Here is a 26,950-nt window from a genome sequence, read left to right as displayed (position 1 = left end):
ATAATAATCTTAGGCCTCTTATAACTACTGAGACAAGTAGGAGATGGTCGTGCACAAATGTAGCTATATCTATGTTGATTTTTTTTAAAGAAGTAAGACAAACATAATGCACACTGAATGATTTTGAACCGTCCAATAAGTAGGCTACTTTAATTGCCAGATTTTTAATGATATAGATGCTCTGAAAAGTAAAACAATGAAGCTTATACATTGTGGTACCTCATCACAACACTAGAGGGAAGCGTAATACTGAAACGTCCAGATCCTGAACAGATTAGGATTTCTAGGACCGGCACATTTAAATTACAATAGACCCCTATGAAGGAGTGAGCCAGCTCTCAGATTTAATAAAAAAATATCATAATTTGTGTTCTGAAGATGAACGAAAGTCTTACGGGGTTGGAACAACATGAGGGTGAGTAATTACTGACAGAATTGTAATTTTTGGGTGAACTAACCCTTTAATGTGACAGGCAGACAGTGTGTACCACTGTGTAGATGGCAGACTCAGACAGAGAAAGGCTCTCTGTGGAGACAGATCAGTGGGAGGTCCTTCTGACTCATCAAAACACCACACACTTATTTGGTCCAAAAACTGCCAAGCTGTTTGTGTTTTCCTCCTTGCCCTGCGGAAGAAAACAGACTTTCCTGTAATTTTCTGGTTTTCACAGGCTGACATAATGTCATGTTTATCACAATAATTACGCTGACATCATTTTATTGTCAGGTACATTTGCTCACAATTCTGCCACATGACTGCTTAGATAAATTGGCGTCCACAGAACCTGTACTGTCATGGGAGCATGTGGGGATTAGCTTATTCAAAAAAGTGTGACATAAATGATCAACTTAAGTTGTGTGTTTTCCTAATTTATTGTATATTAGTGAGGACGAATTGTAATTATACTTGAAGTACATACTTTTAAAAAATGTAAGACAATACAATTTTAAAGCACATCTGTATTTCTTATGAAGAAAATTTTATAAAAACTGATCAAACTTTTCCATAACAGATCATCAAATAGTATATTCCATAAAATAAAAGAATTGTCCATCTTGATTTCATGGTGACTTTAATCTGGTGCCCCATGCAGCGATGGGCAGACTGTGGTCCCAGTGGTGCAGCTACCATGGCAACAAATGTCGTTGTCATGACAGACAGTGACGCAACAATTATGTTGCTGAAATAATTTATTCTCTTCCTTCGCTCTATTCTGATTTCATTCATTTATTGACTCAACTCAATGTCCTAATTCTGGTTAGAATTGTAATGCTCTCTCTCAAATACAGCCACACACACTGAAATACACGGTCACACTCACACACTTTTAATGTTAACATTTGTCTCTTCTTTTAACATATTCCATTCTGTCAGTTTACATCATGCACCCTTCAACACTTTAATATCACACTACATTTAACAAAAACACGTCTGATTAGCTTGCATGTGATCTTATAATATATTTATAACAGGCTTCCACTTTTCCAGATGTACTGTACTGAATGTTTGATGTGCTGAATCATGCCCCACTTCAAACAGGCTCATGCCCAACATCACAGTGACTGACAAGCTGACTTGAAATATTTACACTTGCACATAGATAACAGGTTCATTTGAAACAGCTGCAGGAAGTGACACAATAAAATTCATTAAACGGTGACTTGACAAAACAAAGTCTTGATATCAAGAATGAAAATAACACAGAATAAACCCAAACTAAATATCAAGTACCTCTTGGAAATACGGAAGTGTGTGTGTGTGTGTGTGTGTGTGTGTGTGTGTGTGTGTGTGTGTGTGTGTGTGTGTGTGTGTGTGTGTGTGTGTGTGTGTGTGTGTGTGTGTGTGTGTGTGTGTGTGTGTGTGTGATGTGTGTGTGTGTGTGTGTGTTTATTAATCATAACAATGATGCATATGAGTACTGAAAAATACACACTGAATCTGCCGCACGGCTCCAGGTGAACCCCAATGACACAGCTGTTTAACAGTGTTTCCACCTTTAAAATGGGACAGTATCTGTGCCATGACTCTGCCCAAAATGACATCATCAAGATGGGACAAAGAGGAGCACACTCTTCTCCATCAGTATAAGGACCTCTGCATTCAAAAGAGCAAAGCAAAATGGGAACAGAATTTATTTTCATTTCTTAAAAGTCTTTCTAAATTCTTATGTCTTTCAGAAGCTATATATTATATATATTATTGAATCCAATCATTTTTGTCAATTATTCAAACCATTGTGAGTAACTAAAAAGTTTTTCTGTAAAACGACCCCTGACTACATGCAAACTGAGGTTGACAGTTGAAATATGAAGTCTATAAATAGGCTAGATTATATGGGTGAATCCCACCTAAAACCGACATGTCCTGGTCATATTTCACCTACATTATACATTATATATTGTAAAGATTTTGAATATTTTTTTTTAACATTGTGACATTATTTTCATGATGATTTAGCAAAGCACATTACATCATCATCACAACAACATAGAACAAGTAACAAATAGGCTACTGTGGTGTAGGCTATATATATATATATATATATTACAATGTAAATAATATATAATTTTCCCTCATTCATTGCATGAATGAGAATTATGGGGGATTATTTGTTGTAAAAATAATGTCTCATGTCAAAAATCTGCCTGAAATAGTTTTGCTTTTTCGTTCTGCAAAATATATCTTCTCAAATGTTAACTGTGCATGTTATGAGTTCTGTGAGATACAAACATAAACCAATACAAAGCAAATCTGAGAATGGGAACTCATAAATGCAACAATACCTCTCTATTGTTTATTCAAAATGTAATAAATATTAATGAAATCATTAGGTTATGTTATTGAGCGACAGTAGACTCACTGATTTCTGTTATGACTTGTTTTAAATTATTCAGTTTCCAATCTTTTCATTGGTAAGCAATTTCATTATATTTTGCAGAACGAAAAAGCAAAACTATTTCAGGAAGATTTTTATATGCAATCGTTGGATTTTTATATCCGTTTTGTATATTAAATATTATCAACTGTAACATAAAATTACATTTTGAATAAATAAAGTTGTCAGCTACACCTTTTATTTTAAAAAAAGTACAGTAATCGTTCATGAGTAGGCTACACTTTTATTGATATTGATATTGATACCCAATCCACATGTCAACAAGTTCATCTAAAGTTAATCCTTTAATTATGTAAGGCTTTTCAAGGTTCCAATTGGTCTCGCGCTGTTTTATGATTTGCTGCATGACATCAACTGGATGAGAGGAGAGGCAACGGCGGTTCCTCATCACTATGACACAGAGTCTGAGGATATAAAAGCCTGGGCCACTCCTTCTGCGCCCGCTGCACGCTTCCAGATAGCAGCTCACTTCAGGTTGCCGGCCGGACAGACAGAGAGTGTGTGTGAGTGTCTGACAGAATGGCGACGTTAGTTGAACCTGTAGATACTCCAGCACCCTTCGGAGGTGTCAGTAGCACCAGGAGCACGGCATCGCCCACGGCCTCGACACATCACTTCGACGAGGGCAAATATTACCTGCTGGTGGTCACTGGGGAGCTGGTCACTGACGAGCATCTGAAGTGTGCCATTGCGGACATTGAGAAAGGTAGCTCAGCTGACAACAATAATGAACGAATAATGTGCAGTGCCTCTGCTATTTATGCCATGAATCTATTTAGATGATGTTTGGACCCGTGTATCTTATGCAGTTGCCTTTTCAGGTGCTGTAGACTAACCTTGAACTCACTTTGGGATTGAATGGGTGAATCTAGACTCATTTTTTGCTGACTGCAAGAAACTTTCCAATGCATTGTTATTGGATCTCTTTGTTGTGTGACTATGTAGATGGAAACTGTATCGCAGCCCCTCCCTGTTAACTGGCGAGTGCACTGCATGTCTTATCAAAGCGATCGCATCGCGCCACCCAGTTTCCCAAAGACAGCATCATCATCAGCAGCAGCAGCAGCACCATGGCTGTTTTCGCAGGGTGTGCAGCTCTATCCGATGATCCAGATGTGTTGTGTTTTGGCCATTTGATGAACTTCAGTGTCTGACTTCTGTTGTGGGCTAGGATGAGTTAGCATGCATATCTATAGCGTGTCGATCAATAAGACTTGTGGTTTGTTTCGCCGGGGTGGAGGGTCTGCAGACTGCAGTCAGGAGGATGTGCACTATCACCGTGCATCTGCGTGGATGTGATCTGTGGTGGCGCGCGCTAGTTCTTTGTTTTCTATTATCCGTTTTTTCTTACAATAGCCTATCCTTGTCCTGTTTGCGACTCATTTGGGAATCACGGTAAATAACCATGCACAAGAGAAATTTCAGTAAATGATTTATTCAGTTTAACACTAAATTAAATGCTTTAGAAAGAGTATCATATTAATTGCTAGCTGTAGGCCCTGCTTCATAGCAAGTGTGGCAAAAGCATAACTTCTGCCCACTTGACCAGACCTAGAGACATTGCTGCGCATCCTGATTTATTTACATCCTCTTCCATTCCACTCGCTCCTTTCTAATCACCGGCTTGTAGGCGTGGCGCGGTCCGCACTGCAGTCCCTACGGAAAGTCAGAAGGGCCCCACGTTCATGCCAAAAGGGCGTTTCAGTTAGTGATGGGACACGCGTACCTGTCCTTTTCATCTGTTCATTCAAATAACAGATTCGGCTATTCTTTGCGTCAAGACGTAACTACGTCGTCACGTGGTCCAGCATCCAAATGTTCATATAAAGCAATAGACACATATAGGCTTGTTTGTTTTTTATTTCGGTTTTATTGATAGGTGTGTTTATTGTAATTTTATGTGTCCCTGTCCCAGCCATCATCTCATAGGCTACATAAATCATTAAGAATCTAAATGTAATTTTCTTTATTAATGATTGATTAATTCATTATTTCCAAAATAGAGTTCTCATTTCAGTGAGTAAGCTGTTGACTTTAGAATTCCTTTCTGGCCGATTCAGTCCTTTCATTCAGACCGAACATTTTTTTTTTCTTTTGTCAAATCAACTTATATAACTCACGTGGTTTAGATAGCATAATATTTTGAGTTTCTGTTTATTAAACCAATCTCCATTGTATTAACTCAAATGTTTTGATTTTAATAAACTCATTTAATTTTTTCAGTATTTTTAGTTGTGATAGGATAGTTCGGTCTGTAGATCCCTGTGAGTGACGGTGTGGAAGAAAAAAAGAAGAACAGATAATTATCACTCTTTTCATCTGCTCTATCAGGAGGAGGCATTAGCATCACTTTGATGATATCTCTGCTTTAAAGCTGACCATTTGTTCTCAGGTTTTAGTTGTTAGATTCCCTTTATTGGAAGATTCACAGCTATTTTTGTATTGCGATAAACAAAACACATTACTTGAAGAATGAATCACTAAAAAATACATCAGGCCTGTTGTGCTCTTGTTTTGTGGAACTTGTGAGTAAATGAGGTTTGGCATCGTCTAAATTCTAACCATAAATTCTCCAGTAATAGCAGTATGTTAGGCTACTATACTTTCCTTGAAGGCATACGAGTTGCGGTTGTGCATGTGCGGTAGCAGAAATATAGGGGTTCTGCTACCGTGTGGTTCTGTGATTCCATGAGGGGAACAAGTATGCCATCATAAAAACAAAACATGTTTGTCATAAACAGTGTAAACAGCCTTCTTAACCTTTTACCATTATCATTCTGAAGCATATCTGAGAGATGTTCTCTTCGAAGCATAATCTCTGTCCTGGCTAATCACTGACCATGAAGGTTCATAGATATTTCCATACATTGATTGGCTTTTACATGTATACCAACAGATCCAGGCATTTAGTTACGTGGATTTAAGAGACATTGTGCTTCAGTTCAATATACAGGAAAGATCTGAAACCCAATCTGATTATTTGATTACTGATCCAATGTTAAGTTAAGTAATAATTTGTCCCCAACTAAGTTTCAGATCTCTCCCTGGCATACTGCTACATATTTCATACTCATAAACAAACATTTTAAATGAGGAAGTTTTTGTTGCAAGATGTAGCCTGTATTGTCAATGCATAACTGTTCTCTTCATGATTGATAAAAAGTACAACACATTTCATATTTTCACCCCTTTTCCTCTGACTTGCAGGAATTCGTTCATGGGACACAAATCTGATAGATTGTAACTTGGACCAGGAGCTGAAGCTTTTTGTTTCTCGACACTCTGCCAGGTTTTCAGCCGATGTGAGAGGTAGGCTGAACATGATCTGCTCACTTCATATCCTTTAGCCAGCTCAAAACTCTTATGAAGCGATAAATGATAACTTAATCTTAAATATTTAAAACGCTGGTGACCCCAAAAGCTCAATAGTGCTAAAGAGCAAGTATTGTGTTGAGGTGAATTTTTGTATTATAATTATCATTATAATGTAATTATTAATATTGACTATTTATTTTTCCCTTTTCACAATAAAGACCCATACAAACATTAGCATTACCATGACTTGGCAAAATCTCCCATGTCACAAGGTCATTAAAACAGCTTCACAACGAGCTAAAATGGTCATAGAGAATCTGCCTCAAAACATCTGTCCATAAATATAGATAGGTAGTGTTCCAGTGACATAATTTCACTGCCAGTTAAATCAGTTGTATCAATGAGATCAATGAATGATGCAACAGTCGCACAAGGGGTTCAGTCCCTGCGTTACATTTTCTTCCATCATGCTTTGCTCTGTGACTCTTCTGAACTTCCCCATGACATCACAAATGTTACATAACCTCATGTAAAATTGATTCTTATCAGTTTATCTTTTTATTAGCGCTACAAACGTTGTAGATGACCACAATGTTCAGAACTTTATTTGCTTCCCCATTTCTTTTTTACTATATCTATAATGCTCTTCTATATTTAGAGTAATAATTTTTTTACACTGTGAATTTTTTGTGCGAGTTCTTGATGGATTCTTTTGATGTAGATAAAAGAGGTGGGTTTAGACGGTGTGCCTGGAGCTCTGTCTGGATCAAACCCTGTCCCTGGTGTCCCCTTGTCTGTCCTCCCTGACTGTCTGCCTCTGTATCTTTTGTTTTCTCTACTTTTCTTCCTCTCATGCTGAATTGCTGCAAGGGATGAAAGCTAAATGTGAGATAATTAGCTGAAAAATTAATGACAATGGTTTTGTCTGCTTTTGAACTAAAGCATGCACACATACAGTAGTCATACATAGGGGCTTCAAATGCAGTCAAACCCCAACAGTAATATAGATTTTTTTTTCTCTCTCACAAAACAGCAGGAAATTATAGGAGCTTAACCATAATGGAAATATCTCTCCCATAGAGACAGTGAGTCTGCTAATGTAAGCAAATGATGAGCCAACACTGACCTTGAATGATTGAAATGTAATCTGTGTTAGCTTGAACACACACACACACACACACGCACGCACGCACGCACGCACGCACGCACGCACGCACGCACACACACACACACACACACACACACACACACACACACACACACACACACACACAATAGCTTAGCAAAGCACATTACTTTGTTGAGCTCATCAGAATTCATTCTGGAATTCTTATTTACTCATCTGAATGACTGTCGGAAGAGGACAAACCAAGAATATATCATTGGCTACAAATCCCCCCCTTAAGGATAAACATGACATGTAGGTGTTGGTTCATTTCCATAATCAGATTTATTGCTCAATGGGTGGCTTTATATGAAGCTTAATAGAAAATGAACAGAGGAATTTGCATTATGCCGCTTTTGTCCATTAAGCCTTTTAAATGCAAAGCCATTAGCTGTCCACCACAGACAATACATAGTGGATAATTGCTTTATCCCACCACCCATTTTCAGAGCAATTCCAATTTTATAACACTTCTTGTTACTTTGAAAGCATTTTAAATGAATTTAGTCTTTAATACTTTTCAGCAGAGTAAAAGAGAGTAGTTGTAGGATAATTATCTGTCGAACTGTCCTACGGGGTTTTTGTAAGAGAGTAAGACCGATAAATGGGGGCAGGGGACAAGGTGGGATATTACTATTCAGCATGGAGGAGGGTGAAATATATAACATTGAATGTCTGAGACCTATGGAGTGTACAGGGAGATTTGAGACTCAAATACACACATACATACATTTATTTAGCAGATGCTTTAATCTTTAGCAATGCATAAATGAGAAACATAATAAAACACACATGGTTGTTCACATTTAGATTAACTCCTTTGTACAAAATACCAACCAAATGCTTTTGAATTACGTGGAACCCCTGCCAGAATCACGAAAGAGGAGATGAATCACAGTGTGAAACTCGGAAAAGAGATTATACTTGAAAGAATGCTTGAGAAAGAATTATGAGACAGGCAATATTGTGTCTGTGAGGCTCAGAAGATAAAAGAAGTGTGGAGAATCCCTTTGCTTCTGAGATACTTCAGGACCTTGCCTTTGACTTTTTCCACTGCTTTGAGTCGAGACGGAAGCATAAAAATGTGCCTGGAAGTTTAAAATTAGATCAGCTATCATAGTCCAGCAGATTCACTCAGCATCAGCCAGGGCCGTAATCAATAGTAATGAATCAGCTTCTGTAATGTAATCAATAAGCACTTAACAAATGATTGCACTTCCTACCGTGCATTTACATGCTGCCTGATCATCTAGGATTGTGATATTATTAATATTAAAAGTATGAGATCAACTGACAATATATACATTATAATGCCATGTTAAAATATGATACTACTTCATTAAAATAGTTTGCCTTTAACAACTTGACAATTTAAAGGACTAGTCCATTCAAAAATTACATGTCATTTACTCATCCTCATGTTGTTCCAGACCTGTACGGCTTTGTTTTTTTTTTTTTTGTGGAAAACAAATGTAAAAAATAAAATATATTACATATCCAATTTCAATACAGATTTACAGACATGGTGGGTGATATTGCTGTCCTGGGCGTGTTCACAAATTATAGATTTTTATACAATTACATAATGCGAAACTCTTTGTTTGATTAATAATTTGATAGTTTGATTCAATAATTTTGCTAGTTTGCTTCTATTGTACATATGAGGCCTTTGGCAAATGCTTTTATCCAGATTGATTTAATTTAACAAAATAATTAATGTTTTTGCATATGAGGCTGCCATTGTTTACAGACAGCAAACATGCGATTCGAAATATGCTGTGAGTATAAGAACACTAGCTGTAATTCAAGTAGAGTACAAATAAAGGCATGTTTTATGTCATGATAAGAATACTCTTGTAATAGGCCTACACAAGTCTTTAAACTGATCCTGAAATTATGTCTAATATGCTTTGCTTTGATGTAGGGGCTGGAAGGTGATTAATATGCATCTCATGAAGCTTTTTTGCGCGACGTGCCATTTTGTCATTTTAGGGATTTTTGTTCAGATTTTGGGACTGAATGTTATAAGAAGAACTGGAATAAATGTTATTGATATTTCCAAGTATTTGTATGTGTGTTTGAATGAGCTCCTCTGTACCAACTCCCATTTTGGCATTGAAAGGACAGGACAGAGTTGGAGAGAGACAAAGTGAGGGCGAAAGTCAGGTTCATGTTCATGTCATTGCATTTGTATGGATGCTTGCTTTGTTTGTGCGTTGTGGTGAGTGTCATTAGATGAGGCTGTCTGCCCATAGGGTGTTCAGTCTGTATTAGTATCAGAGACAGTGTGAGGTGAGATCAGGACAAGAGGGGTAAGGATGGGGTTGGGTGAGTGTGCCAACGCAAAGCTACTGTAAGTCAAACAATACTGCAGCTGACACATCTGCACCCAGAATCAACCTGGAATGGAAACAGCCCAGATTAGGTGACGATCACACATGCCTGCTTTAGCTTACTAAGAGTTGCAAGTTTGTTGTTATGATATCTACAACATAATATGATTATTTAAAGGTTCTGTATACAAGCAATTTTAGACATTTTGATGACTTCTGCCATTTTTCCAATTTCAACCTCACTCTCAAAAAAAATATTTTTTTTTTTTGCTGTGGTAAAAAGGGATGTCACATGCAATTTCAGACGTTTTGCGGACTTTTTATAATTTCAACCTCACTCACTCACTCTCTCAAAAACAACAACTATTTTTTTTTTTTGCTGTGGCGAAAAAGGGTGGTACACCCCCGGTGTCACAGAGACATATTCGATTCTTCAAGGTGTTTTCGATTCTCTAATATCTGTAAGGTTGTGGAGACACTTTATATGTGATATTTCTGCTTGCAACACCTTCACCGTCTGTTTGACACTGAATGATTTTTGAGACAAAAACAAAAATTCATTCATTCACACACCCTTGCGGTTCTGAACCTGTGTATACTGTATGGATAGAACAAAATAAGAAGGTATTTTGAAGAATGTTTCAACTGTATTAGCCCACTGTAAAACAGAGGAAAACATTTCAATGTCACATTGTGTGACTATATTCAAGGTGAGAAAAAACTCAGCACAATCTAATAAAACATTCTTTAATGATAAAGAGTTTTGACAGAAAGAACATGTTGGTGGATCTTCTCCTTGTGTGTCAGGTATGGTGAGGAATTCATCATAAAAGCCCCATTATACTCACCCATGTGGATAATAGTCAATGGCAGCGCTTTCATTTTCCAAGGGCAAAGGAAAACTATACTATCGACCGTAATATAATTTGTCCGAACTTTAGTTTGCACCACTGATTCTAATCACATTTTTTTCTCTTCGTCTCTTTGGAGTTCCCGACAGCAGCTGTTTTTGTCACATAAATGGTCTTCCCCCTGGTGTGAGGTTGGCCCTGTAATGATGCCGCTTTTCTGCTTGCGTGACTCTGGGTGTGTGCTGGGCAGCAGGAATAGCATTCATGTCAGGTTACTGTCACATCAACTGTGTTAACGGACCTGCCCAGATTTAAAGGAACAAGGAGAAAAGAAATGGTTTGAAGAGAATCATTCATTACCAAACCTCAGATATCTATGCTTTGAAGAATATCTTCAGTTAAACTAGAGCAGAGAGCACTGCAGTGAGATGACTGGCAACATCTCAGAACTCACATTAGAAGAAATTAAGTACATCAAGTACGCTCCCCTTGCTATGCAGATTTCAGCTAAATCAGATGCATTCCAATACGGTAATCCATTCTTCCATCCCTTAGCTCCTCCCTCTCATCCTCCAACTCATCTTGATAAAGCATGTTCTCCCAAAGGAACTCCCACTGCCATTCCTAATGATCAAAGAGAGAGTGGCCCATTTTCGTATCTGGAGTCTCAGACATGCTGTATACCTTCTTAAAAATTGTGTTTTCTAGGGAGCAGATGCACTTACATTCAATAAGAAACACATTTAACACTAATTAATCACAATTACTTTATTTCTCTGAAATAGTAAACATATTGTCTATTGAGAGTTGAAGTCAGTCTATATGTAATGCTAGTTATTTCTTAAATGGGTTACATAAATATTTTGTGGAGAGCAGTAGAAAAAGCAAAAAATACAGGGGAAATAATAGAAGAAAAAATAGATTGGGTACACAGTGAATATGTTTAGATGAGGGGATATGGAACAAATTCAGAGTGTTAATAATAACTCATTAGGTGGGAAACACACTGTAATTACATACACTGCATGAGAGAGTCACCTGGATGTATGCACACACACATACAGACAGACACAAACATACTATATACTGTATTTCTTAAGGTGGACAGTCTTAATCAATCTAGATTATTCTAAATGAAGGGAGCATGTGTTTGGGAGCAATTAGTATAATAAAAGTCCAAATCCAGGACAGTGATTTTTGCATACGTGTGATGTGATTTTTTTTTTTTTTTTTTTTTTAAGTTTAGGGCAGACTTATTTATGAATTATGATTTTATGCACAAATATGTGTATATGCACTTTAGTAAATAAGACCCAATATCTGCAATGTAAAATCTCTGCTGCACCAAAAGCATGTAATTAATCCACAGCATCCAGTTTTGGAGACTCTTTTTTACAACTATTTTTGGCTGTGGTATGAGCATGCTTGCAAGAGGTTGCACACTGTTAAGTGCAAATGGGGAAATTGTGTGTGCCCTCTTGTGTTTTAGATTTAGACCTTGAAATTTTGGGTATCCAAGGCCTTATTCTTCAAGCAATTTTTAGCACCTATACAAACAACTACAGAGGTGGGATTATGAGATTATGAACAACAATTGCTGAATGAGTGAATGTTACAGAAGGGGCTCATAGACCTCTGCAGTAATATCAAACACTACTGACAGTGACATAGTTGACCGTTTTACTTACAGCTTTTATCTTACAGCTTCACCGCTTCTGGACAGCTTGATGGATTTATAATAGGATTGATTCACCCAGACAGAGACTGGAGAATTCTCACCTGAATTTATAATGAGCCATTTGGACAGGGGATGGGCAAAAATAAGATACTGAACAATCAGAGGCATATTCAATTGTCTGTATAGTCACACTGTCAGAGGACATCGACAGAAAGTACAGAGAAAATGGCCAGTTAGCCAAAAAAATAGGAACACACTTACCACAGTGCATGGGATACTAGAAGTTTTTTTCGTGTTCCACCTATGGGGTGATTGAAAGAGAAAGGATGACAAGTTGCTGGAGGAGGGGCAGAGGTTCATTAGATATCTGTCAATAGAGCATATATAGAGAAACGAGGAAGAGAACAGAAGAGTTTTTGCTTGAGTACACACAAGGCAATTAAATCACACAAAAAAAAGACAGATGTCACACAAAAAAAATCCCAGATCATAACCATTTTGACTACAAATTAAACTTAAAACTCAATAAGGCATATATACATAACAAAAGGGGCTGAAGGAATGGTATTGAAAAGAAAATGATCTTTCAGTAAAATTACAGACCAAATAAACTCACCAAAGCTAGTTTTTGACTTGTCTTTGAGGTTCCTTAAGCAGCAGCATTTGTGTTGTTCTGGAGTCATCGTCTTGAGAAGCTATTTTCGACGAAGACAATCCTTAAAATATAACACGAACCATATCAATCATTAATAACATGTCATTTTATTTTCAGGACAAAAGATTCTGCACCACAAAAGTAATGTGTTGGAGACAGTAGTGCTCATCAACCCTTCAGATGAAGCTGTTAGCACTGAGGTAAACCCACTCTCTCTGTCTCTCTATATTTTTATAAATATATCTATGTCTGGCACTAAAACATATTTTAAAACTGTTTTAGGTGTCTGGATCACATAGAAACAAATACCTTATTGGGGATAAGAATAAACACAGAGCTAGTATCCTATAGGACAAGAACATCATGGTTCCGTATGTAACGGGTGTGTCGCAGTTGCAGGCAAACTCATAAATGCACAACACGGTCATACACACAAAGGCTTGCTTGCACACTGTGACTGCAGTTTGACTCTGCATTTATAATATGGTAAAGCACTGCAGGTCTGACCCTGGCAGACCGCCCAGAACAGTCAATGGCAGCAAACTGGAAAATGCTGGCCTGGAGAGAGAACAAGAAAGAGAGAGGAAAAAACACAGAAAGGCAAAAGCCAAAGTAATACAATTTGAATTTGTTGAAATTAATGACATTTTTCAGTCAAGTCACACAAAATTGCAAAAAAAAAAAAAAAAAAAGTTTAGATGAGCTTATAGCAATTATTTACTTCTGTTAGGTGGGTTATTTACTGCATGATATGACATTTTACAGTGCAAACTCTCAGTTGATTAAGGTAACAGTTGGTACCTTGGTGTAGATGAGGCATTTAAATAATTAAGGATAACCTTCACATGTTGTTTTTGTTGCATCAAATGCAAGCCATTATTAATCCAAACCAAGTCAATGTTAAATTAGTATAATAATATTTAGATATATAATATATATAACTTTGTTTATTCCTAGGTACGTCTTATGGTCTCAGACACAGCCCACCATAAGCTGCTTGTCCTAGCAGGACAGTGTTTTGAGAATACAGGCGAGCTGATTCTCCAATCAGGCTCCTTTTCTCTCTCCAATTTCATTGATATTTTTACAGATCAAGAGGTGAGTGATTATTAGCTTTTTGCTTTGGTTTGCTAGATTTACCAGTTTTGTGACTGCATTTGAGAAAAGATTCTCAAACAGTCAACAGAAACTAAAATTTAGCATGCATATTACAATTTTACATTCAATTCAAGGAATCTGTCGTATTTATTGGAACGTTTCAATTTACTTTACTCACAGATTGGAGAACTTCTTAGCACCATACATCCAGCCAACAAAGCCAGTTTAACCCTTTTCTGTCCTGAGCATGGTGACTGGAAAAATTCAAACCTGGACAAACACAACTTGCAGGACTTCATCCATATGAAATTAAACTCTCCAACCATCCTTCCAGAAATGGAAGGTCTTTCTGAATTCACAGAGTACCTGTCAGAATCTGTAGAAATCCCATCTCCGTTTGACATGCTGGAACCCCCAACTTCAGGAGGGTTCCTAAAATTATCCAAACCATGCTGCTATATTTTCCCTGGTGGACGAGGTGATTCAGCACTGTTTGCAGTTAACGGCTTTAACATGCTGATTAATGGTGGATCTGATAGAAAGTCATGTTTTTGGAAGCTGGTACGCCATCTGGACAGAGTAGATTCTGTTCTCCTCACACACATTGGAGATGACAACCTCCCTGGTATTAATAGCATGCTGCAGCGAAAAATAGCTGAACTCGAGGAGGAACAGTCACAGGGATCCACAGCTAACAGTGACTGGACAAAGAATATGATCTCACCTGATATTGGTGTTATGTTTGTCAACATGCCCCAGAACCTGGAAAACCTTGAGCCTAACTACAGGATTAGAAGAAATGCTGGGGAGGCATCTCTCACAATGCAGTACTTAAACAAGCTGTCTTTAAAACCAGAACCTCTGCATAGGAATATTGGGAACACAGTAGAACCAATTATACTTTTCCAGAAAATGGGGGTTGGAAAGCTTGAAATGTATGTTCTTAACCCTGCTAAGAACAGCAAGGAGTTGCAATGCTTCCTGAAAGAATGGACTGGTAGTGATAAAGACAAAGCCCCTGTCTTGTTGCCAAATGGAAAAGAATCAGAGCTCCCAATCTCATATTTGTCTTCCATCTCATCACTGATTGTGTGGCATCCTGCAAACCCATCAGAAAAAATCATCCGTGTTCTGTTTCCAGGCAATTCCACTCAGAATAATATTCTTGAAGGCCTAGATAAACTTAAACACTTAGACTTCCTCAAACATCCTGTGATCACACAAAAAGAGCTTAATTCAAATTTAGCCCCTACTCTGAAACAAGCAAAGATGAAACATAAGACAGACAGTAAAGAGAGCCTAAAGTCCACATCAAAACCATCCCCAAGCAAAAATGTCCGCAAAGAGTCCAAAGAAGAAGCCCCTGAAAAACTAAAAACCCTCAGTAAAACTGACTCTGTGGAAACTCAGGAGCCAACACAAAAGACAGAGAAGAAAGAAAAAGCACTTGTGAAAAAAGTTAAAGCAGGAGACAAGGACATTAAAGGCAAGATTGAGCAAACACCCAAAATTGACACTCCAGAGAAAAAGAAAGCTGACATTAAACCAAAAATAATAAAGAAAGAAACAAAGAAATCAGTGGAAAAGAGTGAGACTGATAAAAAGGCTGAAAAACCCACACCCAAGAAAGAAGAAAAGACCAAAAAAGAAGAGAAAGTAAAAAAAGAAGAAGTGAAGAAGGAAATTAAAAGACGGGACATTAGGAAAGATTCCCTGTTAAAGGAAAGCAGAAAGGATGAAAAGAAAGAAATGCAGAAAGATGAAAAAGAACCTAAGAAAGATTTGAGGAAAGCTGGTAGCTTGAAAAAGAATGCCCCTAGCATACCTGAGGTGAAAAAACCTGCACCTAAACCAAAGGTTGCAGCACGAGGAAAGGCTCCTGGTAGTCCTGCAAAATCCAAAGAGAAGGCTAAGGCTAAGCCCACAAAAAAAGATGCAGGAGAATTAGTGGCAGCAACTTCTGTTTCAGGTGCTACTGCTGATGAACCTGCCATTGAAGCCAGTCTAACAGATGTTCTTGAGGCAGAGAGATCATTGATGTCTTCTCCAGAGGACCTTACTAAAGACTTTGAGGCTCTGAAAGCAGAGGAGATTGTTGAAGATGACGAAATCCTATCTCAGACCAAAATAGATGAATCTGATCAAGGAGATATGATCAAACATGAAGAAATAACTCCTTGCAAAGAGTCTCCAGAAGCAGCAGAGTCACTGGATGAAGGAATAGCAACCACAGAAGCTGAGGAGGAATGTGGCGGTACTCCAGGGGAGCTAGAACCCAATCAAAAAAGCAATGGCACCAGTGATAAATTTGAGGATGAGGGAACAGGGTTGGAAGAGACATCTGAGATAGGGGACTATGAAGAAAAGGGAGATACAGAGGAAGTGGATGAGCAGGACAGAGCAATATCTACATTAAAAGATGATGGAGAGCAAGGAGAGCAGGAAACAAAGGAAGGAACCGATTATGGTGCAGAAGAGCCACAATGTTTTGATGTAACCACACCACCAAGGCTTTCTGCACCTGTATCTCCTGCTGTTTCTATTCATGATGAAACTCTACCAGCAGGTTCAGAAAGTGAGGTCACCTCTGATGATGAAAATCGAGATGAGCCTCCAGAAGAATACACAACATCTGGACACACTCAGTCTACAATTGAGATCTCAAGTGTTCCAACACCTATGGATGAAATGTCAACTCCAAGAGATGTATTGAGTGACGAGACAACTAATGATGAAAGTGATTCTCCCTCCCAAGATTTTGTCAGGTACAGTGTGGCTACAGATTATGAACGAAAGAAACTCTCACCTCTCAAAGATCTTCCTGAATTAGATCACTCCAAGAGTGACGCCACTGAAGGGCATGACTATCATGCATCAGCTTCCACCATTTCACCTCCATCTTCACTGGAGGAAGACAAATCTGCCAAGGAGTTTTTAACCAAAACCACATTCTCTTTTGATTCAAACAGGCTCACTGGTACCACTACAACTTTGCCTTTTGTCCGGTCACCTTCTGGTGACCAAAACATGAACATTGACCATATTCATACAGGTGCATCTTCACCGATTGAACTGGGAACCACACTAGCAGGGATGTCAAAAGGAATGGAATCATACAGTCCAGATGAGAAAACCTTAGAGGGCCCTTTATCTCCTCAGTCCTCAGGTCACACACCTTACTACCAATCCCCAGTGGAGGAGAAAGATGGCACTCTACCGTCTGAGAAAACATCTGAGCCCCAGGGTCCTATTATTGTTGACATCACAAGTGACAAGGAATACTCTCCCAGAGAGGCTAGTCCTATAGATGAAGCGGTACCTGTTTCACAAATGGAAAAGAAGCAATCACCAAGTTATGAAGCACATTTATCAACCAATTTTGAGCTTGACCACAAGACCCAAAGCCAGACTGACAATAATGATAAAAAGTTAGCAACTGATGACAGTTCTTCAATTATATCTGCTTCATCATTGCCGCCGGCTAAAGTAGAGAGCCTGTCTGATACAAATCCTTTCACAACATTTAAAGAGGACAGCAAAATGTCTATATCTGAGGGGACCACATCGGATAAGTCTGGCACACCGGTTGATGAGGTTGTTGCAGAGGACACATTTTCTCACATTGCCTCTGCCTCAACAGCATCACTCGCAACAAGTTCTTTACCAGAACCTACAACAGACGAGGTCTCACCATCACTTCATGCTGAAGTGGGCTCCCCTCATTCCACAGAAGTGGATGACTCTCTCTCTGTCTCTGTTGTTCAGACTCCAACCACAATGCAAGAAGCAGAAGTCTCCCCATCTAAGGGCAGTCCCCGGCCTATGTCAATCTCCCCTGATGTGTCTCCAAAAACAGCCAAATTGAGAATGCCACAACAGGAAACAAAATCCTCTGAGCAGTCTTTGGCAGCTGAGTGTGGACAAAAATCCCCAGTACACTCATTTACATTGGATTTTAGCAAGCAGTCACCTGATCATCCATCTGTTGGAGGAATGCAGCATACAGCCACTGAAAATGGTCCGACAGAAGTTGATTACAGCCCCTCAGATGGAGCTGGTCTCATGAAAGAACAGCACAGACCTGGGGAAGTTGGGGAGAAGGCAATGCTTTTCAAAGGGTCTGATAGTTCCCATGTTGCTTCTGCTTCCCCATCAGATACCTCTCAGTCCACCCCATCAGTTACAACACCCTGCCAAATTGGGGAGCCAAGAGAAGTTTCCTCAAATGCGGGTCGTTTCTCAGCGTCTGTTACTCCAAAACAGTCACCCCGCAATCAGTCCCCTTTATCTCCTGACTCTTCTCTTGTTCTAGGGAGACCAAGTACTTCACATGAAGGTACAGATAAAGATAAACCTAGTCCCAGCTCATTTTACGAAGAGACTGGTATGGATAAAATAGAGGACACACAAAATCTGGTGAAGACTCCTCCGAAGGCCCAATCTCCTACAGTGTCATCTTGTTTTTCTCAGAAGACAGAAGAGCTTAAACTTGGCTTAGGGACGAATGTCTTCACAGACTTGAACCCCACCCCTAGCCCCAAAATCTCATCTCCAGCACAAATGTCTCCTTCTTTCAATCAGACAGACACTCAAGAGAAGTTTTCCAGCAGCTCCACATCATATTCCTACAGCTGTCAATATGGAGAATCTACTAAAATCTGTGATGGTGGGTCCATAGGGCCAGATACATCAAAAACAATAATTTCTCAGTCACGAGCAGATGTGGACTTGTGTTTGGTGACCTCCTGTGAATACAGACATCCAAAAACAGAGCTTTCTCCATCCTTTATAAACCCCAGTCCTCTTGAGTACTTCATGAATGAGGAACATCCTGTGGAGGAGGAAAAGCCACTTGCTAAGTCTGGAGGAGGACCACCTCCACCTGAAGGGAAACATCAGAACAAGCAGTGTGAAGAAACTCCACCAACCTCTGTAAGTGAATCAGCACCCTCTCAAACGGATTCTGATGTTCCTCCTGGCACAGAGGAGTGCCCATCAATAACTGCAGATGCAAATATTGACTCTGAGGATGACTCAGAAACACTACCAACAGATAGGACTATAACTTATCGTCATGCAGACCCACCTCCAGCCACGCCCAGAGATCCTGCTCCCGCTCCTCCACATCCTGGTTCCTGTATGGTGGATCCTGAGGTCCTTAAGGCTCAGGAGGCATCCCAAAAAGATGAAAGAGGGAAGCCAAAAAAGACCATAAGCAGCAAGACCAAGTCACCTGCAACAAAGAGCTTGTCAAAAACAAGTGCCATCAAAGAATTGAAAGTATCTTCTCCAAAAAAGGTTACAGAAGATAAAGATGCCAAAAATGCTACTAATACCTCTGCATCAAGGGGAGTGAAAAGCAGCACTTCAGGTAACTCTAGTTTCATACTAGAATTTAAATAAAAAAATGACACCTTACACCAATACAAGGTTATGTGTCTATAGTCTATTTTTTTTAAAGCATTGTTTAACTTTGCTTTTAATATAATATATATATATGATTTATATATTTTTATTGTTGTTAAGGAAGCACCAAGTACAGCAGTGGAACATCAGTACCTAACTGTCCTCCAATGTATATGGACCTAGTTTACATACCAAATCACTGCAATGCCAAGAATGTGGATGCCGAGTTCTTTAAACGGATCCGATCCTCCTACTTTGTAGTCAGTGGCAATGATCCAACAGCACAGGAGCCCAGTAAGGCAGTTCTGGATGCTCTGTTGGAAGGAAAGAGCCAATGGGGAAATAATATGCAGGTACTATTATTCTTCCAATTATGGATACTTTCCTTGAAATTAATGTTGCATATGATATTGGTATGGTTATTCTTACCCCTCTAGGTCACACTGATTCCAACCCATGATACAGAAGTTATGAGGGAGTGGTACCAGGAAACCCATGAGAAGCAGCAAGACTTAAACATAATGGTTTTGGCAAGCAGCAGCACTGTGGTCATGCAAGATGAGTCTTTCCCTGCATGTAAGATTGAGCTGTGATTGTCATGATTAAGATGAGGTAGAGGTTGGATGTTGGAGAGCAAACAATAGGAAAACTTACTACACACATTCACAAAAGCAAATGTTTAGGATCTCTTTCCATATACTCAATAGAGGAACCAGCAATTATCTAGTACCTTTTGAGGTCTCAGGTTGTGACAATATTGGGTTAAACATTGTTGACCACACAAAGAGCAGTGTATAAGACCTCCACAAACACCCAGCATAAGCGACTTAGAGCAAACTAAACAACTGACTAAATACATAGTTGTCGGTGGATGGACACTGTATTGAGCATCTCCAAGAAAACTGACAACGAACTACAATGCATTTAAAAACGTATTATAAACTGGTCAATGGATCGCTGAAAAAGAACTCCATAAATGATAATGTTTACACCAAAGTCAAGGGATTGTTTAAATGCCTTAGAAAGTTAAACTGAATGTACAACAAACATGATGCACTTAATATGAGGACAATTAAATGGTATGTATAATCCACAATTACAAATATATCATTGGATGCAAAAGCTACATTTAGCATCATATTCCAGCCGCATTGAGTTGCATAAAATATGAATGTGAAGCTTGCTACCTTTGTGACTAAATGCAAAATAGAATAAAGGTCTAACCAATTTAAAAGACTCCCTGGGAAAAAAATGCCTGAGAAAACAGGAAATACCATAAGTCGTACGTAAAAACCTTAATATTATAAATAACACATCTTCAGTGTTGGGGAAGCTACTCTGAAACTGTAGTTTGACAAGCTACAAGCTACTCGTAAGTTAAAGTAGTTAAACTACAGTCAAGCTACCCTTTTGGAAAAGTAGTTAGCTACACTACAAGTTACTATCAAAAAGTAGCTAGCTACATTGAAACTACTTTTGATTTTTTTGAACAACGTATATTATAAATAACTGAATAAGTGTCTGAGGAATGTTTTAAGTAAAATATTTAGTGTTTAAAACAATGCAATACATTATGATTTCAAAGAGTATTGTTTTATTACACACTACACTCAAATATATCAGGCTGTTTGTCAAAAGTGCAAAATTGCAACAAATATGAACTTGGACAAATAAGGCCATGGGTAATTAACATTAGTTGTTTCTCAACTAATGAGATTTGTAGTCAATTAATTAAAACTCAGATATCACACACCAATATCTGAGTTTGAATTATTCAGAAATATTGATTATTACCTCATTTGTCATGTGTGGCCATATAGGGTCGCACAACATCCCTCTGCTTAGACAGTGACATCACTATTTTGGATTTACCAAAGTGTGTGTATGTGTAAAGCTACGTTGACTATGTTATTCATACCTACTCACAAATAACCATCAAAAACAAAGCCGGCTGCAATGAATTTCTGTGCAAAACAGCTTTTACTACAAACACTTCCACACAAGAACATTTTGATAGAAAACAAAAAATATTTAAAGTTTTAAATATACTGTAGATAAAAGTAGAATAAATAAAATGGAACACAACTATCATCACACAACACCCCTGCGCTGGGTGCGCCCCTCCCCCTATAACTGTTCTGTCTCGCGGAGGAGCTCATTTGTGTGCATCTGTGTGAAACACGCATAGGAAAAAAAGAACGACAGAAAGAACGGCTCCCCTCCAGCCGCGACTCGGCTCCCATCGTTCATGTTTATGAGCCGTTCAAAAGAATCGGTTCGTTCGCGAACGTCACAACTCTAAAAGAAGAAGAATATCCTGGCATCGCGCTGATTCGCGCAGGCTCGACAAAACGCAATGTAGCTTTTGCTCGCGCTACACCGCTACTTGCTGCAAAAAGTAGTTAGCTACTGGAAAAGCTACACTGTTTAAAAAGCAACTGAGTTACTGCCAAGCTACTGAAAAATGTAGTTAAGTTAGTAGCGTCGCTACTTGTAGTTAACTACTCCCCAACACTGCACATCTTATACCTCTTCCTCCTGGAAATAATTCATTAATTATTTTGTAACCATTATAATAGATATGAATTTTTACAGGTAGGACATATTTATTTAAAACTGCCCATCATTAGCTTGAAATCACATGAAGTTCACACCCTTTTTTAATAGAGTAAAATATTAAACTCCAAAAATTGTTACTCATCAATTTGTACTGCATATTATTTGCACACTTTATTTATGTTAATGTTTTTATCCTATTAACTGAGTAATTGAGTTGCAATATTTATTTGCCTTATTTAATACTTAATTTATAATTGGAAATTTGCTTTTTGTGGCATTCCAATGAAGTTAATCATAAAAGGAGATCTCTAACATGCGAAACTTGTTGTTTCAAAGTTGTCTCAAAGTTAAAAAATTGTTTTTGTTTTTCTTTGATAACTACCGCATTGTTTTCTTCTCTAACTCCAAATGGAGTTGATTATCCTTTTAACTGAACATTTCACTCAATATTGAGAGCTCTTCTGTATGCACTGTTCATCCAAATCTTATCCATCTACAATTTTTATTTTCTTAGCTTGTCAATGTTTCCAAGAAGAGCCATCAAGATTGTGGTACATTGAAAGTTGAGAAACTGAAAACTTTCCTTTGCTTAGGAATCTTTTATAAAATTGCACTGTACTATAATTATAAATAGCTTAGTGACAGAGTGAGTGGTCGGATGATATGTGCATGTGTAATGTATTATCCTTGACATTTCTCTGTGCTTTCTTTCACTAAGAGGGGAAACTCACTCTTTACTGCCAACAAATCACTGCAAGGATATGACTGAAATAATTAAATTACTTGGATCAGGTTTGTTGTATCTAAATGTCACTTTTAATCAATAACCATACAGTCATGGAAGTTTTACCATCTCATTGAAGACTGTCAATTGAATTCCAATCATCAATTACTATGACACTTCCACTGTATACAGATTTTACAGTTTCTACCAGTAAATTGCCTGATATCTACATGACAATACAGGATGATGCCACAGGTTGTTAAAATATTTCAAAGCCATAACTGCTTGAAACATTTTATAACAATATTTAGAGCCAACAACACATCAACAAAAAATGACCAGGGAACACGGTGCCGTTGTGGGCCCAACCCTTTTCAACAGCTCAATAAGACAATAAACTTGATATGACGATGATCTCAAACCTCACGGTTCAGAACTGGAAATGTCTTAATTCCATACTAACAGCAGCAACGGTTAACAGACTCTTCTAGTCACATGCTTTAGCAAAATGCATTGTTGTTTATCCGCAAGTCATCTACAAGAGTAAATACAACACACACATCCAGTCTATCACTCCCCTCTTTCCTCTGACCCACAGTAACACTTCGCTTCACTTTCTCTCAAAACTTCACAATCCCTCTGGTTTTCCTCGCTGACCTTCGGGTGCTAGTAAGAATATGTCTGCAGTTGTGTATGAACTATATATATTTATCTTGTGAACTTGCATCTTTTCCTTTTTTCATTCCTAATCCCATATCTAGAGGATAGTCTCAAGTGAAAGTATTACCTTGTGCTTTTTCCTGATGTTTGTGTGCGATATATCTTCTCAACTATGGGGTGTTTGATGTAAAGGGAACTACAATTAAAAAGAAGGTAAATCAGTCCACAATAAATACTTTTTGTGGAAAATATTTTGTGTTTTTATTTGTTGAGTATGGTATTCCACAAAATGTGGATATGTTGTTGGTAAGGGGAATTTTGTGATCTTGTGCTTGCTCAAAGGCATTTCTGAGAGTTTAATTGGCCACAAAACAGACCTAAGCCCCTGGGATCATGTGTCTGATTCTGGTAAGAGATCTGGCTCTGACCAAATTGAACAGGATTTAGGCAAGTCATTTGTGCATTCTAAGTTTTGGCCTCAAAAAGACAACACTGAGCATAACTTTAAATTGAACTTTTCTTTTAAATAAAAGGGTCTGTTATGGTGAATGTAAGTTGCATTAACATCTATTTGATTGAGGGAAGACAGACTGGTCACTACCCTGGCAGTCAACCATGCCATCACTGCCCTTATGCCACAGAGGACATTAACTAATGATGACTTGGGCACTGCAGGCATTTTTCAAACCCAGACAGAACCGTAGCGTTAAATCAAAATGGAAATGTCTAGCGGCAAAAGTACCAGAGAAATAACATTGGCTGAAGTTCAATGTGAGAAGTCTGGGTCACAGCATGCTATTACTTTTATGTACTGAGCATGATGTCAGCAGATCAATGCAGGTCAGAGGAGTCATGAAACCTAAAGTGACTTTAGATTAACTATGTTTGCTTTTATGTGATAGGAGTAAAGGAAGTAGAATTATTTTAAATATTTCTTTTGTTTTAAAATTTGATTATGTGCATCGTGTTCTCAAAACTGATGGACCTTTTCAACATGCAGCGTGACAACAGTTATTATTTATACCAAAGTGGACTAAAACCACATAAACACTTCATACATCATGTAGAAAACATCCATAAAAACGGTCACTTAATAACAAAATTACTTTAAAGCACTGAATACTAGTAATTTAACTGGATAATTTCATTATCTTAGATTTTTAAAGCACTGTAGTATGCCAGTGTAAATCACAAATGATCCATTTTAATATATTTGAATTTAAAAAAACTGATAGAAGATAGAAGGAAGCAGAAAAATGGTGATGTTGAACATATTTTGTTAAAATGACATACAGTATAACATGTACAAGTCAGCAGAAATGTTTTTTATTAAAGTTCTGATTGACTGAGTGAGAAACTATATCATGAGTTAAAATATATGGTCACTGAATGAATTTTGTAATAATAAGGCAGATAATAAATTATTCACCATTTAATTAATTAAAGGGTTCTCAAAATGTGAAGTAGGTATTGAGAAATTAACACAACCAATTTGTGTAAAGAAAAACGGTAATATTAGCAGTTTACAACAACTTTACTAACAACATATTAGATACACAGGGTAATACTAAAGAAAGTACTATAAACCTGCAATTTGACCATGCACACTGTAGTCTTGTTCAAAACAAAACATACAGAGTCACAAGAAGGAACAATAAATACACTGTTAAAGCTGCAAAGCTCTTTGTTTCTCAGATTGTAATTTCTCAGATATAAGTGAACACAAGTTCACAATCTATGGCAGGAAAAACACTGAATTTACTTTATTAGCCCTGTTATGCTGCTAACAGCATTCATGTGAACACCTCCATCTTGGATCTCATCAATAATCCAGCACACTTGAGAGTCAGCCTCCAATTGGGCAAATGAGAGTCTCAGCTGAATGGGGTGAGGTGCTGTTGCTAAGGAAACGAACAGCAGAGTCCCACCAGGACCACAGAAGGAGTCTAAGTATAATACAATTATACTTGTTCGGTTACTGTCTATCTTTAACATGTTACATATACCACACACACATTTTAAATATAAACATAGTATAGGTTTCAATCATTTTATATAAAGCTAATTAAGAATACTACAAAATATTGACCTGAAATAAAATGTCCTCAAAGGCAGATTTAGCTCTCTTCTGTGGACAAAAATATCCCTAAATTATAGGTACACACTATGTGTACTTGCAGATCTTTCCCTTCATCTTGAAAGTCTTTTGAAACATCACCCAATAAAAGAATTACCTCCACCTACTCTGCATCTATGGTCATGTCATCCTGTCAGCTTTACACACACACACACACACACACACACACACACACACACACACACACACACACACACACACACACACACACACACACACACACACACACACACACACAGGATTCTGTGGATACTCAAAATATATTATAATCGTATATTATAATTGTATTTCATCAATGTACTATTGTGGTATATATATGCATCTCTCTCTCTCTCTCTCTCTCTCTCTCTCTCTCTCTCTCTCTCTCTCTCTCTCTCTCTCTCTCTCTCTCTCTCTCTCTCTCTCTCTCTCTCTCCCATTAATAATGACCTTTCAATGCAGAGAAAAGAAGCTGGAAATGGTCCAGCTGTTAATTGATTAGCTGCTACTGGTGTGGTTAGAACAGATGAGCAAGGGAAGCAAACGAACACGTTTATCTTTTTTTCCTCCACTAATAGCTCCTCTATTTTTTATTATACAAAACAGCATCACTACAGACAGAACGACTCTGTACTAAGTGTATCTAGGGAATCTATATGTCTCTGTGTCTCAAACCAATGGCTTATCACAACCTCCAACTAGCAGTGCTCATATAGAAAGCAACCATTGAAACATTCAATCAGGGATAGTCCAAATATTTTAACTTGCAATTGAGTGATAAATCAGTCTAGAAACAATGCTGAAGAATGTTTAAACCAGCCACATAGGCCTACTAGTTTTAACCAGTCTCAGAGCCTAGTGAAGCTGGTCTGTTAGTGAACTTTTCAGGGAGACCTGCTCTAACCTGACCTGCTAGGCTGTTTTTAGCAGAGAGGACACAAGACAGTATATTTGTTAGTCAATGAATAATTTGTTTGTCTTCGCCAGGCTTTGTTTATTTAATTTGAAAACAAAGTTCTGTTCTGAAGTTCTGTATTCCTCCATTTAAATCGAATAATTATCCCAAAGAGTGTTTAGTCTGTGATCAACAGCGCCATCTGCTGATTCAAACTTTTGGGTAATATAATAGACAGTATGGCTTGGAGGTCTAACTTTAGCTGTAATGTAGCGTGTAGTTTACCAGCAAAAATAATCCAAAGCGTTTAAACTACTGTTAAAATAAGTGCCTCCTTCACACTCACAGTCACAATCTTAATATTATTTGTATGAATATTTATGAGAAATAATAATACATTAATTGTAAACATACCGGCCCGGCTTAACAGGAGAACGCCACATTGGAATGTTCCATTTCGCCCTACAACGGGGGTGTTGTCAGATTTAGTAAATGTTTTATTATTATTATTATTATTATTGTATTGCAAATTATAGATAATGTTCTTGGTGTAGTTTTAATATTTTATTCTCAAATGTGTTGTTCAATTAACAAATAA

The 26,950-nt window shown here is 37.9% G+C and overlaps 1 protein-coding gene and 1 long non-coding RNA gene across 5 annotated transcripts; one reads left to right on the top strand and one right to left on the bottom strand.

Moving 5' to 3' along the window:
* The first annotated feature begins 3,243 nt into the window (after positions 1-3,243).
* On the top strand, positions 3,244-23,586 carry map1b (microtubule-associated protein 1B). The gene is made up of 7 exons (XM_079608678.1): positions 3,244-3,603; positions 6,105-6,206; positions 13,012-13,094; positions 13,852-13,992; positions 14,173-19,363; positions 19,519-19,751; positions 19,836-23,586. The coding sequence occupies exons 1-7, from the start codon at positions 3,417-3,419 to the stop codon at positions 19,989-19,991; spliced, it is 6,093 nt and encodes a 2,030-aa protein (XP_079464804.1). The 5' UTR covers positions 3,244-3,416; the 3' UTR covers positions 19,992-23,586.
* LOC306996324 lies at positions 10,445-26,842 on the bottom strand. Of its 4 annotated transcripts, none has more exons than XR_013797048.1 (11): positions 26,767-26,842; positions 19,828-19,968; positions 19,591-19,712; positions 19,329-19,380; positions 19,079-19,225; positions 18,921-18,994; positions 12,856-12,955; positions 12,501-12,540; positions 12,250-12,340; positions 11,016-11,185; positions 10,446-10,862 (listed from the first exon to the last, which is right to left on the bottom strand). It is a non-coding gene; the product is annotated as an uncharacterized lncRNA (long non-coding RNA). The 4 variants fall into 4 exon arrangements; XR_013797051.1 differs by having other exon boundaries at positions 12,501-12,606; positions 26,767-26,811; XR_013797050.1 differs by lacking the exon at positions 19,329-19,380 and having other exon boundaries at positions 10,445-10,862; positions 26,767-26,814.
* Between the last annotated feature and the right edge of the window lie 108 nt (positions 26,843-26,950).

This window comes from Phoxinus phoxinus, assembly GCF_949152265.1.
Source record: "Phoxinus phoxinus genome assembly, chromosome: 3".
Classification (NCBI taxonomy): domain Eukaryota; kingdom Metazoa; phylum Chordata; class Actinopteri; order Cypriniformes; family Leuciscidae; genus Phoxinus; species Phoxinus phoxinus.
This window is presented reverse-complemented; position numbering and strand designations above follow the sequence as displayed.